Source organism: Melospiza melodia, chromosome 8, assembly GCF_035770615.1.
Source record: "Melospiza melodia melodia isolate bMelMel2 chromosome 8, bMelMel2.pri, whole genome shotgun sequence".
In the NCBI taxonomy this organism is placed as follows: Eukaryota; Metazoa; Chordata; class Aves; order Passeriformes; family Passerellidae; genus Melospiza; species Melospiza melodia.
In genome coordinates, this window is record NC_086201.1 from 7,497,962 (window position 1) to 7,517,125 (window position 19,164).

Genomic DNA, 19,164 nt, shown 5'->3' on the forward strand with positions numbered 1-19,164 from the left:
ATGGGCAGGGCATCTTTTCTTCCTATAGTGGAATTACAAAAACATTTTAACCACCAGCATTAGCTATATGAAAATATTTATGTGAAGACGCTAGCTGCTGAGCAGGGAGGAACAAAAATTACACTCCTAAACATTGATAGATTGAATTACTTGTAACTTTGTGTTCCTTAGTAAAATGTTGTTAGAGTAGAAGTTAGCAGTGATGCTTGATCTGTGGCTGCGAGCAGTTTTATACTTTACGAGAGAAATTCTTATTTAGCCTTAGTTTTTTAAAATTTATTTTTATAGGAAAGTCAGTGTGGTGTCCTTCTGATATGGAAAGAGGGATCTGTTCATTAAAAAAGCAGATATCTTTGTTATTTGTGCTATTAAATATTGCAACCAAATCTTTTTTGCCTCTACAGGTACACAAAGCTCGGCTATGCGGGTAATACTGAACCCCAGTTCATTATCCCTTCATGTAAGTATTTGTTACTTGTGTATCAGTGCTGAAGTTACTCTTGGACATTCTGTAACATGCCATAAAAAAACCCAAACCAAACCAACAAAAAAAACCCCAAACAATCCAGAAAAAACCAACATTAAAAGAGAATTACTTGATCTCTGAGTGATGACGGACTAGTAATGTTTTGCTAAGGGTACTCAGTTTAGAAAGATAAATTCATTAAAAAAGGATACTAATAGTTGAAGCTGTTTTTTTTTTTCCTGGGCATTGAAATAATGTAAAAATCCAGTAGCATGATTACATTTACCTTTTAGGAGGTTTAGTGATTTATCTGGTAAAACGTTGAGTTGATTATAACTGGAAAAAAATTAAAACTGTATTATTTAATATCTCTAGGGTTTAAAATGTTCTGCTTGCCTGGAAGTTGTCAGTATTAGAGCTATGTTAATTTACTGTATTTTGCAAATGTAACAAGAAACCGTGTCAGTTTTTTCCCCCCACGTAGAGCAGCTTATTTATTTGCTGCCTGGCTGCTGAACTGTTTCTCCCACCTGAAGAGATAAAGTTCTACTCCAGAGAGTGGAGCTCGCTCAGCTTCCCTTAGAAATGCTTCACCTTTTGACCTCCTACACCACTTGGCAGTTCCTCATTGTTCATCCGTGCCAAAGCAATCATGGATTACATCCTGGTGAAAAGGAATAATTAGCACACCCAGTTTTCCCTGCAAATACAACAGGAAGAGAGCTGGAACTCATACTACTTTAGCACAATCACTGTGAAATAGACTTGGAAGTTCAGGCTCTGGGTTGATTTTTCAAGGAAACATGCTTCAAAAAGTAATTTTCATGGAAAGATGAGGCTAATTCACTTGTATGAGAACAGAAGAATGCATTCAGAGAATCCATTCTGTATCTTCTATTTTAGCTTCTAATAAGTATTTCTTAGATTATTTGGTTTTCCAAATTAACTTCATTAAGTTTATCTCAGTGTCATATAAAACACTCTACAGTTTTGCTTTTCACACAAAAGCTAATTTAAGTTTGTATTAAAAGTTTCTAAACATTGAAAAAATGCTTACAGTGCTCTTTAAACTTTGTAGCACTTGTTAAAATGTAAATGGGCAAGTGGTTATTTAATTTCAGAAACACAGTGTTTATTTTTTCTGCATCTTTAGATTTGGTTATTTAATTTGAAGATCCCTTTCTTGTTCAAAAAAAAAAAAAGAAATATGATATTTTAAACACTGGAAATGAAATGACCTGTCAGATCATTAAGCAGGGAAATTTGTCCAACAGGGATGCTATTAAAGTAGAAGAGAAGGAGATGAAATGAGATTTTTTTGATGGCCTTTTGATGCAGTGTGGTGTATGGAGAAAAGGATGCTCAGTCCAGATGCTCCTGCAGCTGAAATGACCCTTGACTGCAATTCTCTCAATAAAAAAGGCATTTTTCTCACTTGTGCTGCAGCCCAAGCTAAATAATTACAGTAACGGCATGAGTTTGTGTTAATCCTCTGCCTGGAATGAAACAAAATAGCACTGGGTTAATCCACATTAGAGAAACTGAAATAGAGTACAGCAGCACCTAGTTTCAAAGTTAAATGTTACAAAATACCACTTTGGTGTCTGTAATTTCCTTAATTCTATTCTATGTGGAAAAATGGTTTGGTTTCTCCTTGCACTTCCAGCAGTGGCATTTTATCAGTTTGATTCTCTAAAATTAATGTTTGCTGTTAAACAGGTCTGAGCAGCATTCCTTGTGCCTTGTTCACTTGTAGCTTATCTTATTCACTCCTGCTCTTAACAAATTTTTATCTCCTTATGAGGTGTTCTTGATTTTATTCTGAATATGCTTCTGTAGAGATGATAAATGCTTACATGAAAAGTGAAGTAAATGAGAATCTCTTGGGCCAATGCTTTGATGCAGCTTGGGTTCACTACTTTCTTCCCTGGCTGCTTTTTAGATCTTAGATAATTCATTTTGTTTCATTTTTATTCACTTCAGCAGGTTTTTCCTGCTGTTTGTTAAAATGGGAGTCACCTTCTTTCCATTACCCAGTAGTTCCCTTGATTTTTGATTATTTCAGTTTATCTGTGATAGCTGATGACTTCTAAAAGAAAAAAATAGTGTCAGCACAAAAATTGATTCAATGCAAGGATTTTAATTTTTTTTTCCCTAAAAGCTCTTAATTCTTGTGCCAAGCCAACCAAAGGCAACTGCTCTGAATATTGCTGGGGTGCTGCCCATCCTCAGGCACAGCAGCTGAGGTTTCAGCAAGATTTATTTTCTTGTTTGTGTTTTCAGGATATGATTCAGCTTGTTTGCTCCTAGTTTCAGTCTTTCAAAAGCAGGGCTGAACAAGCTGGCCTTGAGGGCAGCAAAATATTGGAGACCTCCCGTCTTGTTTTAGGCTTGTAACAGAGTGAAACCATTGGGTTTGAAAGCAATCCTGTGGCAAGTGGTGGATTTCACTTGGAAGTTCTTGAGGATGAGACACATCTGGGCAGAATAATTCCCCCAGATGTGTGAGCTCTGTAACAATGACCTGAAAATATTTGTCAGGGTTCCTCTCTTGACTTGCAGCAAGCACCTGCCTTGCAACATTTCCTTCCCTGTGATTTCAGCTTCTGCTTCCCATCTCCCCCCCTTCTGTTTGGCTTCCCCCAGCCTTCTGCTTCCTCTCTGCTCTCCTGTAAGCAGCTACAGAAGTTGCACTATGATTCAGTTTTCTTCCTGAAGAGCTCAAAATAATGGCTTGTGTTCCATCCTGTTCAGTCTTTCACAACACTCAGCTTCTTGGTTCCCGTGGCTCTGTCTGCCTTGCTCGCTGTGGGAAGGGAAGGGAGGAGGATGAGGAGGATCTGTGAGCTCAGCTGCTGATTTCCAGGTCCTGTGGCTGTGCTGCCCTGCCTGCTGGGCCTCAGAATGCAGCTTTTCATAACTTTTATAGTCTTAATTGTGAGCAAACATAACTTGCTGAAGGTGAGAACTAAAAAAATACTTCTGCCATTGAAAGAGCTTTTGGAGCACAGCCTTAGGACAGTTGAGGCTGATTTAATTCTGCTTGGATAGGTGAATTTCATCATCTGTGTAAAGGATTGTGTTTAAAGGCAATTAGTAAGATTTGAGAAAATACAGCAGATATTGCTGGAGCTGCAGCCCTCATGGCTGGGGAGTAATTATTTTTGAAAGAATAGCAACACTAATAATACTTAAAATTGTTATTGTTATTATTGGAGTGTGCAGAAGATTAACATGTTTGTTAAATAAAATAAGATCTGTAGGGGTATCCTGTCTTAGTGTTTCTGAGTATATTTTATCTTTCTGATTGCATGCTGGGTGTCTAACAATTAAATTTGTAGTTAAGCCTGTTACTGTGTTACTTTATAAGTCCTTACCATGCTTACCCATGACTGGAAGTCAAATTATCTGTGTTCTATGTAGCTTTTCTGAGTTACACTTGAAACAAAGGATGATTGTGATCAGGGTGTCTGTTTTTCCAGTGTAGGTTTTCTTTTTTTGGTGCAGGATATATGACCTGCAATAATGTTTGTGTTCTCTGTTGAAGGTATTGCTATCAAAGAGTCAGCAAAAGTGGTGGATCAAGCACAAAGGAGGGTTTTGAAAGGTGTGGATGATTTAGACTTCTTCATTGGGGACGAAGCAATAGAAAAACCAACTTATGCAACCAAGGTATCTTGGAAATTTTTAAAAATCATTTTTCAATCCTGTTTGGCAAGCATCATGTGTACAGTAAATATAATATTAAGAATGCTTTTTGGATAAGTTAAATCTTATTTATTTATTAACTCTGTTTAAATAGAAAATAAGCTTTGGTATTGGTTTTGTTGACTTTGGGGAGCATGTGGGAATTTGCAAAACTCTGTGAAAATGTGTATTACAGATATATATAAACTTTCCTCATAAGTGAAAGGAGGCTGAGAGCGTGTTAAGTGGAAATGCCTATTCTTTTGTTCCTTGGCAGCTTCTATCAGCAGCATCAGAGTGGGACACTGGGCTGGGGGAACTTTTGGTTTATCCCAGTACCACCATTCTGAACTGAAAAAAATGCAATGTGTTGTCTCAGCTACTCAAGATTGGAATCAGAATTTTCAGTAGGTGTCACACAGGAACAGGGGAAGCCTAAATTGAGATTTCTTGCAGTTGAAAGCATATTTCAGTTGAAAACAGATTTTTTTGTTTGCTTTTGGTGTTTTTTGTTTCTAATTCTAATTTGGTATTTTTCTCCACCAGTGGCCTATCCGCCATGGTATAGTTGAAGACTGGGACTTGATGGAGAGGTTTATGGAGCAAGTAATCTTTAAGTATTTAAGGGCAGAACCTGAGGACCATTATTTTCTTTTGGTAGGTAAATTTATGCCTTGCTTAAGAAGTTCTGTGTGATGAATAACAATGTGTTGATTTATGTAAATTCTTAAATATAAATATTCATACTTTGAAAGCAAAAGTAAATAAATTACCTGGAGCTTTGTTGACCTGCCTTAAGCCATCCAGGTTCTTTAATTTTCTAAAAATGTCAATGTGTTTGAACAGCAAACATTTTTCTGTTCTCTTCTCATTTCCCTCCAAATTGTCTGATTCATCACTTTCTTATTTTCCTTCTCCACTGAATTCAGTAATCTCAAGTTTATATGTTTGAGACAAAAACAATACTTGTGTTTTGACTTTACATAATTGCAATTATTTTGTTTTTACAGTACTGCCATCTGGATGAAGTATCTGGAGAATAAATTTCTGTCTTTTATTTTCTGTGAAACTGGAAGGGTTGATTGTCATATTTGGGCTGATCAGATATCAATTAAGGCCAATGTTATTCTGAAGCATCTGCTATTCCTTAGTATTTTATTTAGGGTCATTGAAATAAGCAATTTGGTTTAGTGTGATATTTATAGACAAGTTTGGAATTAGAGGTGTTGGCCATACCTGTTTGAATGCCTTCATCCTCTTGAAACAATAATTAGGTCCAGTTGCTCAATGCTCTGTCCTGCCAAACTGTGAATATCTCCAAGGATCAAAATGCCATTGCAACCCTGGCTCCCTTTTCAATATTTGACCACCTTTAAGTCACCTTTTTTCCTCCTAATACCTACTTAGGATTTCCCAGGTAGTTTTGTGTCCCTGGCCCTTGTCCCAACACCTTTGTGAAGAATTTGACTCCCTCCTCTTTTACCCTCCTGTTACACAGTTGCTGCAATGGAAGAATGATGTTTTCTTTTCTCAAGTATTTTTTACCACTATCCAAAATGCTCCTTCAGAGTAGAGCCTTGAGTATGTTTGATATTTCAATGAAAGTTATAGCATACTATTATGGGATGGTTTATGCTCAGCTTCTGTCACTTGAATACATTCCTATAGCTGAGCATATCAACTTGTGTTACAGTGGCTGCCTTCTGAAGGAAAACAGGTCTTTTCACTGAGAAATCTAAAAATGTCATTCTTTAAATGTGCTAAACTGCATCCTTTGACATATTTGGATAGTCCTTGATTCTTTCAAGTGAAATCAAAAGTTGTAATGAGCTAACCAGCCCACAAAGGGGGTTTTGGATGTAAATTCTTAAGCACAGTAACTGATGTAGTTTTTATTGGACTTTTGTTTTTCTTTCTTTTATTGCAATTTGCATAAATTCTTAAAAGCACCCTTTGTCCTTACTATTTTTACATGCTATTGTTGTTGAATGACTCATCTTAAAAGTTAGGAGTTGGTGGTTCTATTTTTTAAAGTCAAATGTTTGGTTTGAATGTAAGTAAAATTCATCTGGTTTTTTGTTTTTGTGTTTGTTTGTTTTTTGTGTCTCACAGACTGAGCCTCCATTAAATACTCCAGAAAATAGAGAATATACTGCTGAAATCATGTTTGAGTCTTTCAACGTTCCAGGGCTATATATTGCTGTTCAGGTAAGGGGAGGGCTGTTAAAATCACAGCTACAGTATTTTTCCTTGGGCTAAAACTAATTTCACTTTGAAAAAACAGTGTAAGTGGTGTTTGGAATATGTTTATGTCCTTCTGGCATTTCCAGCACTGCATGTTTGACATGCTTTGATTCTGTGGGTGGTTACTGGACACTGTTCCTCTGTTACCTCTGCAGGCCTCTGAGCAGTAGAGTATGATATCTGTTGAATCATAAGTAAATAAAAAACCACACCACATCATAATAATTCCATTAATCCAAGAACTGAATCCCTTTCAGTATGAAGTAATGAAAAACTATGTTTGAGCATGGCTGAAAAAACATCAGGCAATTGTCAAAAGTTACATTTTGCAGCCTCTTTTTTCTAAGCTGTTGTATATAATATTATTAAATCAGTTTCCATGCTGTAAATTACTATGGGAGTGTTAGCTTGTTTTTGGGAGGTGAGGTCTGCAGGCAGATGTTTTGCCAATATTTGATTTTAGTGTGTTTTTTCCCAAGGCTGTCCTTGCCTTAGCTGCATCTTGGACATCAAGGCAAGTAGGAGAGCGAACACTGACTGGCACAGTTATAGACAGTGGAGATGGTGTCACCCATGTCATTCCTGTGGTAAGTGTGCCTCAGAGCTGCACTGCAGCTTCAGTGCACAATTATTTGTCCTCTAAGTTCTCTGAATATACACCTACACACACTGAAGTACAGATAGGAGTCTTCAGAAACATCAGATAATTCCCAGGGCTGTGGGTGTGAGTTTTGGTTCATTTTGTAGTGCAGAAACTCTTGAAGAACTCTGTAACCCTGAGTTTGGCAGGGCTGATTGTCTTTCAGTGACTTACCTTAAAAGGTGAGTTGTCAAGGCTATGCTAAGTGATGAGTGAAATTGCTTTAGCAGATTTCTATTTTGGCTTGCTGGTAAGAGTGAATAGGCTCCTTACAGTAGTCAGTACAAAAAGTTTGACTTCTTATTTTCATTTAGTTCATGCATTTATATATAAAGAAGAAATAATACAAAGTATTAGAGGGCAGATATAGTTAGTATTTTTTAGAGTTTTTCTTCATCTCTTCCCAGTATTTAGTAGTGTGTCAGCATGCAAGCAAAGTTTCTGTTTGACAGGAAGAAAACAACCCCTAGGGTTGATTAGTGTTGAGTATCTGTTCCAATACCTCAAGCTGCTGAAGCAGAAACTTGGATGATTCAGTGATGCTTTATTAAGTAATGAACACCTAGAGCTGCAATAATTTTCCTTACTGTCAAATTATTGCCCATCTTTCCTGGGGGAGTTAAATTCATGTCTATGTAGCAGATATATTTGTATTTTCAAAATGAAGTTAGATTACAATTTTTAAGACAAAAATCTGTACAAAGCTTTATCATGCCACAGTAACATCAGTTTTTTTAAAAACAGTAGCATTGGTGGTGGTCAAACATACACTGTCATATAGCAATTTGTTATTAATTTAGGGAAATATAGTGACATATAGTGTTCATCAAAGTTGGTGTATTTTTAATAAGGCTTAGGAAACAATTGACACTTCAGACCTTCTGTAGGTAAACTTTTAAAATTTTACTTAGTAGTTCAAAATTACTGTTTAATAGTGTTGAACTTCTCCTGACTTGTGGGTTAGGGTTTTTTTTTTTAGTTGAAATAAGAGTAGGTAGTCTATATCATTTTAAGCATTTACCTCCTTTGCAGAATGTCATTTACTTGTAAAATTTTTAAGCATGTTGAACAAATTGTCAAGATGTTCTACCATTTCTGTTATAAAATAGAAAGGAATTAACAAATGCTTATCTCTGTAGTGAAGTAGGGGTAGATTTTTTAATGACAGCATTTTCTGTGTTAGTAAGACATTTTTGTGTGAATATGAGGTGTGTGTATATAGGAAAACTTAAACATTTTGAGTGTGATATCTGCATTCCTCTGTTTGGATTTAGCAGCTCTGGTAGGGTTGAAGGCCAACCTTGCACAGTTGACCATTTTTTAATGTATTTTTACTTGTCCCCAGGATGAGTGTGACTTGTAAGGGTGACTTGATAGGCCAGTCTGATGTTCTGAGAAGTCTCATTTAAAGTCCTGAAATGATGCATTTTCTCCCTGCTTTCAGAAAATTAAGTTTGGTTCATGTGGATTGTAACGTCTTACATCAGTGGCTGTGACTGCAGGGCCACATCAGTTATTCAAAAATAATATTTCACCAAAAAAGGTTCCTTGACCTTTTTGGTAAGAGTAACCTCATTTTGAAGAGAAAATAAAGGCCAAGGAATAGTGAGTATAGTGATTTGTCTGCCTTATGTACCAGTGACCTTTCTGTTCTTCTAACCTTGTAAGAATTATGAACCAATGCCATGCAAAGTAAAGTAAGGCTATACTGTGAAGAATTGGATTTGTGGTAATTAAATGAGCCAGTCTTAAAGGGCTTTAGCCTCAGAGCCACAGGTAGTGGGTAGGAGTTTAGACTCCATGCCTTTCTCTCTCCTGCTGAGCTTTGATGAAAGTAGTTCTTATCAGCACTTTTGTCCCCATTAATTTTGTTTACAGGCTGAAGGATATGTGATTGGCAGCTGTATCAAACACATTCCAATTGCTGGCAGAGATATCACATACTTCATTCAGCAGTTGCTGAGGGAGAGAGAAGTAGGAATTCCTCCTGAACAATCCTTGGAAACAGCTAAAGCAGTGAAGGTAAGTGAATGTTGCAGATCTTAAAGTTATTTTATATCACAGCTTGGTATCTGATTTTAAAGTACAAGAATATCTGAAAGTAATTTTACTTCTGAGTAATGGGGCTCTGATTCTAAGTAATATAAAAATGTCTTAATGTAATAACATGAAATAACAGGGTTTACAGTTGGGTTATACTTGCTCAGTCTGGCCTGGAATTTCACTCTTCACCTGTTGTCTCCCCTTTCTCTTCTCCTCCATTATCATTATTGTTGTTATTATCCTGTTGGTATTATTATTGTAATGTTCTGTAGGAAATGCTGTTGGCTGGATGTGTCATAAAAAGAGCTGTAATTGCTCTTATATTCTTTCTGAATATTAATGTGTTCTTTTTTGTAATACACATTACATAGAGAACAAAGCTATTCTGAAAGACATTCAGCTTAAAGTACACTTCAATTTTGTTTCTCTGGCAGTTCTTCAATGTATTTCAGAATTAATTTCTTACAATCTTGGAAGTTTAGGGGAAAAGCAGAAGAAAAGTAATTTAGCTCAGCCAGAGCCTTCAGTGCTGCACAGAAATGATCTCTACTAGCAGAGCCATTATCTACCTGTGTACAGTAAATGTCAGTTCAGCTGTTTTATTTTTTATCTGCCAATTTAATACTTACTCTTAAAAGTTTAAATTAGTACATTTTTTGAAATTTCTTACCAGTTTTCTATACTTTAGATAGTTCTAACTGTATCTATTCCCTTTTCAGGAGCGCTTTAGTTATGTTTGCCCTGACTTAGTAAAAGAATTTAACAAGTATGACACAGATGGTACAAAGTGGATTAAACAATATACTGGAATCAATGCTATCTCAAAGAAAGAATTTACCATTGATGTTGGTTACGAGAGATTCCTGGGGCCAGAGATTTTCTTCCATCCTGAGGTAAGTTGGTTTGAATTGTCTAGACTTTGTTTTAGATGATAACAGAGAAATCCTATTTGCAAAATTGTAAAGAAGTAGTTATCTTCACTTAATTTCTTCTTATTTATAAATAGATACTGGCCATTGTTGCAAGTCAGTGTGCTTTGATTCTTGATTGCTACTAATCTTTATACAAATTCAGGCTGATACACAAAGCACTTAAAATGGCAGCAAGAATATTTAAAAATTGTTTCCATTATTAATTTTTAATGACATCTCTAGTGTAACAGAATGGTTCTTTCCTTTTTTTTCCTCTTTACCTCTTTTCCTTTGCAATGTGTGGTCCTCCACAATGACTTGATTTGATTTTATTCCTGATTGCAGTTTGCTAATCCTGACTTCACGCAACCAATCTCAGAAGTAGTAGATGAAGTTATTCAGAATTGTCCCATTGATGTTAGACGTCCTCTATATAAGGTCAGTAGCTATAATGTCTATTTTATATATATGGGTTTTAGAAGAATTGGAATTTTTATCAAGGTACATATTTGAAAATCTTAAAAACCAATACCAAATGAGCAAAATTAACCATTCTCCTAGAAATTAATCCAATATGCAGAAGGGTTTGTTGTTCACTGATACATTTTCAGAATATGCTTTTTTTATTAGGGAAACAAAAAGCTGAGCAAAAGTGGTGAGATATAGTGAGATATAAATGGATTTTAAAGCACAGACAATTTTAATGTGGCAAACTCTTGGTGAGTTCAGGTTGTGTCATGCTTGTATGCTAGATCATTTACAGTAAAAGCATACCTGCTAACTGTAGCTTTTAAAACTCTGTTTAGACATTTAGAATTTAAGAAGTGGGTAATGTGGAGACTTGCATTTTCAGATGTGGTTAATGAATTTTGTTATTCACAACAGAATATTGTCCTCTCTGGAGGCTCAACCATGTTCAGGGACTTCGGTCGCCGTTTACAGCGAGACTTGAAAAGGACTGTTGATGCCAGGCTGAAACTTAGTGAAGAACTTAGTGGTGGCAGACTGAAGGTTGGTTCCTGCAGCTCATGCACCTAACAAGCATCTGTTACCTGAAAAATGTGCAGATAACATCTTGCAGTCATTGTGGTCTTTGTTGAAATGTCTTCATCTTATTTGATGTTCATATAGAGGCTTTTCAGAGCTTCATCCCATTACACTGGTCACACACCAGCAGTTGGCCACTGCAGCTGTCTTTGTGCTTGGTGTTTATTAATCAGTTACAGCTCATTGTGCTCAGGCTCTTGAGCTTGAAGATAAGAGAAATGAATTGAGCTCATTGTTGAGCACGAGGAGAGTCAGGAGTACGTGTCCTGTGAGGAATGAGGGAGCCTTGATTAGAGAAGGGAAGGCTTTGGGACTCCTGATAGTGCCTCAGTGCATGTGGGGAGATTACTGATTTTGAGGTGCAGCTGGGTAAAACCCTAAATACCTTCCTCTGGCTTCATAGCTTACCCTGCCTTGAGCAGGAGGCCAAACCAGAGACATGACGTGGTCCCTTCCCACCTCAATTATCTTACAATCCTATAAGGGACTTCATGTTTTTACTAAACTGCATCATCCTTAATTTGTGCTCTTTGCACTGCAGACCTCTGACCTTACTGTTGCATCTTTCTGTTGTCTTTGCAAAAATAAAGGACCAGCAGAGAAAAAAAAAGTGTTTTTTTCCCTTCTAAAGGAAACTGATTTGCCTCATTTTTTTAGAAGCAATCTAGCTAGATGAGCTCAAACAATCCTTTAAAACCCCAGTAGAGCTTTATAATATGTCATGTAGACAACTCTGAAATTTCAGTCATACACAGTTCTCTGGCCCAAGAAGCATCATTTAGTCTGTTTTCTTCACTAGGTTTGTACCACTTAGTAAAGAAGCAGAATCTGAGTGAGGGAATTGGATGTGATTCTTCTTCTATTCTAAGTACCAGGCATGGCAAAGAATCACTGGCTGGAGTTCTGCACATGTGTTACAGAACATTTTTAGATACTGTTTCAGATTTCAGAAGGTTGGACGGGAAAAATAAATTCTGAAACTGTTACATAGACTGGCAGTGTTGATTGGCACAAGTAAGGAAAAGGTTGTGTGCCCTTGGGAAAGGGAATGCCTGACTGGAATGAGTGCTGTAGTTAGAAAAGCATGACTGACTGTATTGATCCTGGATAAACTTCCAATCTGCAAGTGATGCTTTGTTAGAATAATCACATGAAACTTCCTAAAGTGTGGGGTTTTTTTTTAAAGTTTAGGTAGTATGGGTCAGTGCTTATAAATGCATAAATAAATAGTTCATCAAGACATTAATCAGAGCATTGTGTGAAAAAAGTGGTTGTGAATGGAAGTATCTCTGTCTGATAAAGCAGGGAACTTATCTATTAGCAGGAGCTGTTTCGTACCCTTCATTGTACAAGGGCAAGTCTGATGCCATAAATGTAAATTTATGTGTACAGCATTTATGAAAATACTAATTTATGAAAAGTAAGCTTGGTATATACACTCCTTTAAAACTAGATCTGTTTTTTACCAGCAGAAGTGACTTTTAATGTGTTGCTTTTCTCTCCTTTTTCTGCAGCCCAAGCCCATTGATGTTCAAGTCATTACACACCATATGCAGAGATATGCAGTCTGGTTTGGAGGATCAATGCTGGCTTCCACAGTGAGTTTAGCTGTAAAGCTGAGCATGTTTGAGCTGTTCTTTCTGCACTTTTGCAGCTCTCATCTCACCTTCATTGTATATTAAATGTTACTGGGGAATTTCTGGTAGGCTTCAGGTGGTAAATATACCTTCCCTGTTTTTGCATTAGACTTTAAAGACTTGGAAGAGCAAAAGAAAGCTGAATTAAAGCTTTGTGTGAGCTGTTAAATGGCACATTTTGGTTTTGTGGCAAAATATATTCTTTGCATTGATATTTAGCCGTGCATGATGTAAGGTAATTTTGGCCACGCGTGATATAAGTTAATTTTAGGATTTATGTGCTATCTTTTTTTTTCCACTGGCTATATAAAAGTTAATGTTGTTAATTAAGGTGTCTATGCCATACACTAATGTTTTTTCCCTTCCCTTTACAGCCTGAATTCTACCAAGTATGCCATACCAAAAAAGATTATGAAGAGATTGGCCCTAGCATCTGTCGTCACAACCCCGTGTTTGGAGTCATGTCTTAAAGCTGGCCCTGCAGGAGTCAGGGATGGGGAAGTGGGAGGAGGAAGAGTTTTTCTGATTACTTGTTTGTCTGATGGCTGGTATTAAGATAACAAACATGACTTGACAATAAGAAAAAGACCAAACACAATTAAGCAGGATCATTTTAATAAGTGTCTCAACATGCGGATGTAGTGGAAAGCCAAAATGATCACGTTTTTTCTTTAGATTGATTATTTGAACCTGTGCGTAACAAAACAAAAAAAAAGTGGATTTTAGTTCTTTCTGTGCCCTGATATTTTGTATATTAATGAATTATCCAAGAGTTGATGGGATTTGATGGTGTGTAGATAGTCAGCTCTCTAATGCTTCCATTGTACCCCTTCATGGGTGCAATACAGGAGCTTGTTTATATTTCATACTTTTTTATACTTTGAGGAAAAATATGAATAAAAGAAACTGTAATATTTGAGGAACAAAATTTACCAGTGACCAACTTAAAAGTAAATTAAAAAAAAAAAGGAAAAAAGTCATGACTCATGCAACTAGCTCTTGCAAATCATGACCAGTCTAAATCCTGGGTTCCATACAATGCGAGTGCTTTTGGAACTAAAAGCTACTATCTTGGATTAACTAATGCCTGCTAGTGCTTTCTGATTACTTGGTGCATTTTCATACTATCTCTTGCTTAAAAAAAAAAAAAAAAAGAAAAAGTAAAGACAAGACTGTTGGACCAGTATTGCAGTTCTGTAGTGTCATTTCTAATTAAACCAAATAATCAGGTTATCAAAATTTGGTGTATTTAAAGCCTAACACCATTCCAATAAAGGCACAAAATTTCTTTTTATGTTGGTGTCAGACTTGTTAATCTCATGACATGGGAAGTTGTGAGCATGGGTCCCTACATATCCGCTGTGGCTTTTGAGGAGTGAGGTTGGTCTGTGAGGTAGAGATGTAATGTGCTTTGTGTAACTCAAGTGTGAGCATTTTAGAGCTGCAGTTTGTGTGTTCAGCTAGCTAGCACTTACCTAGAGAAGCCTGACAGCTCCTCCACTGTTGGGTTTGTTCATCTACTTTGTTCTGTAACTTTTTTCCCCCCACTTTCTTGCAGGTGGTGCTATTCAGGAGTCAGCACTGCGTTTTCAATCTCTGTGGTTTTTCTGCAAGAAAATACCATGTAGATAAAAATAAAGTGAAAACAATCTCTTTCTCATTCTTTCTAGGAAGAACACTTTCTGTAGTGACTGGAATTCTTACAATTTGTTGATATTTGATGACAGAAAATTCGTTAGGCCCTTCTGAGCCCGCAGAGGGAGTTGAGGCTGTTTGCATAGAAAACCACAAGAGGGAGATATCCCAGTTTCTTCTGAGTTGCAGAGATGCCTCACATTTTCATCAGAGAAGTTTATCTGTTGCCGGAGCTTCAAAACTTGACAAATATGACTCCAAAACAAGGATAAATGTGGGAAAGTGTTTTTACAGCAAGCATTGTAAAAAATTTACATGCTGGAATCAAACAGAACATGATGCAAACAACAAAATTTTGAACAATTTTATTACAGATCTATTAGTGACATCTCCCTAACAGTGATACAGTGTTTGAGTTTTTTATAAGTCTCTTTTAAACTTAGAGTCCTAACTGTAGGTTGATTCATGTGGTAAGGAAGACCAATATGGCAAATATATATAAAATACAGTTAAGAGTTGTGCTTTTCCAGCAGTCCTGGTTCTGCCACTCTATCATACTCTAGTGACAGGATATTTTGATACACTGCAGTGGTGTGAAGATAAGACAAGGATCTTTTTCCTCTCTGGGAAAAAAGTCTTAAAAATTCACTTGAAAAACTTCAATTCCTGACACACATATACATAACAGTGAGCAAGTGCAAAGAGAAGGAGTGAATTCCTTCCTGTCACACACAGCTGTAGGGAGACCTTGAGTGTTACACAGATTCTGGGTTCATCTTCCTGAGGCCCCAGGGAAGCTGCTCTAAGCTTCTATTTGTTGTTTGTGTAGAAGAGAATGGAAGGCAACCATACCCTTACACAACCATTGATTTTTTTTTTAAATTTTTTTTTTTTTTTAGTACTGTAGATGTACTTTTGGAGAAGTTAGACAGCCACAGCTGATTTTCAGTATGTTAAAAGAACTCAAAAAAAGTATCAGCAGCTTCTGTTAATGACTTGGACTGCATAAAGAGTCATCAGTACTTTAACACACCAGACATAATGGAAAATTCAGTGTTGTACAATGGGAATAACTGTCTGGGAGTGCTCACATCAGTGTTCTGAGGCTGTAACACCAGATCCCAATCAGATCTGGTGAGTGGTGAAGGGCTGAGCAGCCTGTGGGTCATCCCAGGGATTGTGTAAAGCACACACTGTACAATGTGGAACACAGGCAGCTCCAGGAAAACTCTCTGCAATCTTGAAATGTGGATTTCCCATTGTTGTTCTGTGTGGGGTTGGGCTTAAAGCATCCAAAAGGTTCATTGTTGACGAGTATTTTAAAAAACCCACATAGAATGAAATACATTTTTTCCTCCAAATGCTTGTTACTGGGGAGGTTACATGAAGAAAGCAATTTTAAACCCATGTAGGAGGATTTAATGGGACTGATGTCACAGCATAGTTTTGTGTCCTATATATGAGACTGGCTGACAGAATCCCTTAGGAGACCATCCTGAAGGGCAGAGGAGTCCAGGCAGGCTGCACCTTCTTCAAGAAGGAAATCTCAAAGACACAGGAGCAGGTTGTCCCCATCTGCTAGAAGCTGAGCTCATAATTTCCAACCTCCTGATTTTATAGTATACAGTCTCTATAAAGGAGACTTGTGCTGTCCTGCTGCCTGCAGGATGAGCAGGAGCAGTGCTGGTTGTGCACAGAAAATAGCAGAGCACTGAACAGCTGCAGTCTGACCTGCCCAAACTTGGCTTCCTTTACCCTTCTCCAGGAATTTGATTTTATTCCAGTAGATGAGGTAGGACTCCATGTTTAATTGGCTTAAAAGCTGGTGGTTTCATGCAGCTGAGCTTGGAATAAATCAAAGGTCACTGCCAAGTCAGTTTAGGCTCATCTCTTCATTTTGTGCAAATGTTTGTACCAAGTGTTGTGTTTCGTTGGGATGGACGAGTTATCACTTGAAAAGCTGCCTGGAGGTGACTGCTGGGCTGGCTGAGCTCCTGCCCACTGTGGGCTGGTGCTGTGCAGCCTCCCTGCCTGATAACTGCTGTTCTCTGTGTAGGCCAAACTCCTGTGGCAGTAAAATGAAGAGAAATACATTGTTAGTGTCACTTAGTTTTTTGTAGTTTTGCTTATTTTTTTAAAATTTCCCCCACAGAAGCAAAGCACTGGAATAATCAGCTCCAAGTCCCCTTTTCCAGTGCATGCCTGTGAGTTTCCATTTCAAACAGGACAGAGATCCCAGCTCCCATGTGGATGCTGCCGATGTCTCTTTCCTCTCAATGTTTTTCAGAAGCTGGTTTCCCAAAGGGAGGGCAGAGCCTGGCCCGTGTTGGCTGCAGGTGTCCCTCCCCTCCATGAGAAGCAAAGCCCCTCTCTGTGTTTGGGCAGTAGCAAGCACAGTGGCTGTAGGTTTTCCCCCAAAGCTGCAGTGTTAATATGAATTTATATTTTTAGCATTTACTGCTGGAGGAAGGCCCAGAGAGCACAGCAGCAATTAGTTTATAGGAGGTGAAGCTGTAGTGCTTGATATGAAGCATGTAACATTGACATGGCTGAGAAAGGAGCTTTTTTTCCTTCTTTTCATGAATTCAAATGTCAAGAAGGAAATTTTGTTTGAAAGACAGGCTGGCACAGAAGAAGCCATTCATGAAAGCCCAGAAGTTGACCAGCATGAGCACCGAGAACTCATCTCATTTAGCATCTTGGAGTTCAATTTCTTTTTTATACATGAACTGTAACCGGAGCAGGGGTTTAAATACATCTCTCCTTCCCAGCTAAATGCCCTGGCTACTCAACTGTATGGAAAATTTACCCCTGGTATTTTTTGGGTCCGCCCATTCCTGACTTATTGCAGAGCCCAAGGCTGAGCCTGCTGCCCTCAGCATGGCAAGGGCTCTGTCAGCAGGGACTGCTCTGAGATGCAACCCCCAAAGCTGGTGTTTACCTCTGGGTTGGTTTTATTCTCTTCTCCAGTTTCCCAACTCTCATTTAGCCAGACCGTGCTAGTGGTGAAAAATACTAAAATTTGTGCCCCAAACAAAAATAACAAATATGAAGCAACTGGTCTATCTCTCAATGAACCCAGAAAATCAGGAACATGCACGAATGTGTTGTAATGCAGAGTTGCAGCTGAAGCACTGTGGAGAGGGGAGGGGAATTGACCTTATTGTAGCATGTTTGCAATGTTATTATTGCAATTTCACATTTGCAATAATATTATTGCAATTTGCCTTATTGCAGCATGTGTTCAGTTGTGTGAGGCTTTGCCCGGCAGGAGCTGGAGGCTCAGCTTTCACATTCGGCCACACGATGGCATTTTCCTACAAGAAATCCTGCATGGCTGCAGCCTGGAAAACCCCTGGGCACAACCTGCCTGGGAAAAAGCAGCTGACTGCAAGCATCTGACGGCAAACCTTCCCGGGAAGGCTGGTGCCTTGGAGTGACGGCAAGGGAGGAGGATTAGAGCCTCGTCTTTCTGTCTGGAGCCAAGGAATCCGTGTGTCCCTGCGGAATTGGAGTGAGCTCACCTGTGGGTGCTGAGCGGGACTGAATCCTTCAGCACGGGGAGTTCTGGAGGACACTGAAAGGGAATCCATGTCACATGCAGGATGTGGCACTCCTTCAGGGGATAGCTGCAATTCAGTTCTGCATTACCTCAACCTTGCCTTGCACCTGATTGTAGGCAGTGCACAGGAGATGGCACAAGCATCCACCCATCCCACAGGCAGAATAAATGCAGGGAAATCTCTGCTTATCGTGGTTTTTTAGTGTGCTGAGCTTGTCCCCCCTAAAAAGTGGGTAATGGTAATCTTACCCTGCTGTGGTGATCCTGCACAGACCTCTCAGCTCTGCCCTCAGTGGGGCTTACCAGGCTTTTTGGAGCAAACTGTGCTGTTACCCGAGGGTTGATTTGGGGAAGAGGAAAGTTTTTGCATTGTTTTGGGGAGCTGAGCCATAACCAGGCTGCTCTGGTGTAATCACAGTGTTCAGCCCAAGCAGACACTCTGGAAGTGGTGCTGGGCTGGAGCTGGGCAGCAGCTGTGTGTGCCTCTTGTATTTTGCAGAGCCATGAGTATTTATAGAAGAACTCCTCTAATTATTGCTAGTGCACTTTGATTTCACGAAGTCATGACCTGCCAACCTTCTGCTCTTCTCTCACCTCCATTAACCCATCTGACCTACAAAATGTCCAATGTGGTTTATCTGCCCAATGTGCAAGCTGACAGTGAGCTCAAATGGGCAGATACACCTTTCCTCAGCTGTGAAATACCCTGAGGGAAGGGATGATTTTGTTCTGCTTGGGCAGACACCTCTATCTCACCTCTATCTTAGCCCTGCATGCCCTGCAGCACCCTGGCAGCTGCTAAACCTCTGCAAGTCAGGCAAACATGGGGCTGTCTGCAAGGTAAAGGAGAGACAGTGCCTGATGCATCAGGGGCTGAGCACAGGTTATGGAGCAGGGGAATGGGAGGTGCAACCCAGATTGTATTCCCAGGTGATCTTGGGGCTCCTGGGGTTGTTCTGGTGGTGGCCTTGGTCAATTTATACCTCAACTCCTCACTGCATGGATGTGGCAAAAGCCTCTGAGCCTCCGTGCAGGGAATCCATGCGGTGATGGCAGCTCTTTGCTGGCCAAAATCCTGCCCACTGAATACCTCTGGTTCCTTGTTCTCCCTCCTCCTGCTGTTGTACTCAGGGAAAGGGATTCTCATTTATTGTCTGTGCCCTACAGAGCTAAATAGATCAAAACTAATGATCAAAGTGATGACAGGAGACAATGCTCTATGACCTGTGAGGTCAATATCTCATTTTGTAGCACTCCACAAATTCTGTACTCCGTTTTTTTAAATTCTTATT

The 19,164-nt window shown here is 38.8% G+C and overlaps 1 protein-coding gene across 1 annotated transcript in view; it reads left to right on the forward strand.

Moving 5' to 3' along the window:
• Positions 1-13,969, forward strand: part of ACTR3 (actin related protein 3) — a 28,549-nt gene extending 14,580 nt beyond the window's left edge. Inside the window, exons 2-12 of the mRNA XM_063161638.1 lie at positions 405-460; positions 4,014-4,138; positions 4,700-4,810; positions 6,266-6,361; positions 6,877-6,984; positions 8,916-9,059; positions 9,800-9,973; positions 10,337-10,429; positions 10,877-11,002; positions 12,553-12,636; positions 13,050-13,969. Coding sequence (XP_063017708.1) covers positions 405-460; positions 4,014-4,138; positions 4,700-4,810; positions 6,266-6,361; positions 6,877-6,984; positions 8,916-9,059; positions 9,800-9,973; positions 10,337-10,429; positions 10,877-11,002; positions 12,553-12,636; positions 13,050-13,145 — 1,213 coding nt within the window. The 3' untranslated portion in view covers positions 13,146-13,969. The remainder of the gene's footprint in view (positions 1-404; positions 461-4,013; positions 4,139-4,699; positions 4,811-6,265; positions 6,362-6,876; positions 6,985-8,915; positions 9,060-9,799; positions 9,974-10,336; positions 10,430-10,876; positions 11,003-12,552; positions 12,637-13,049) is intronic.
• Positions 13,970-19,164: the final 5,195 nt, after the last annotated feature.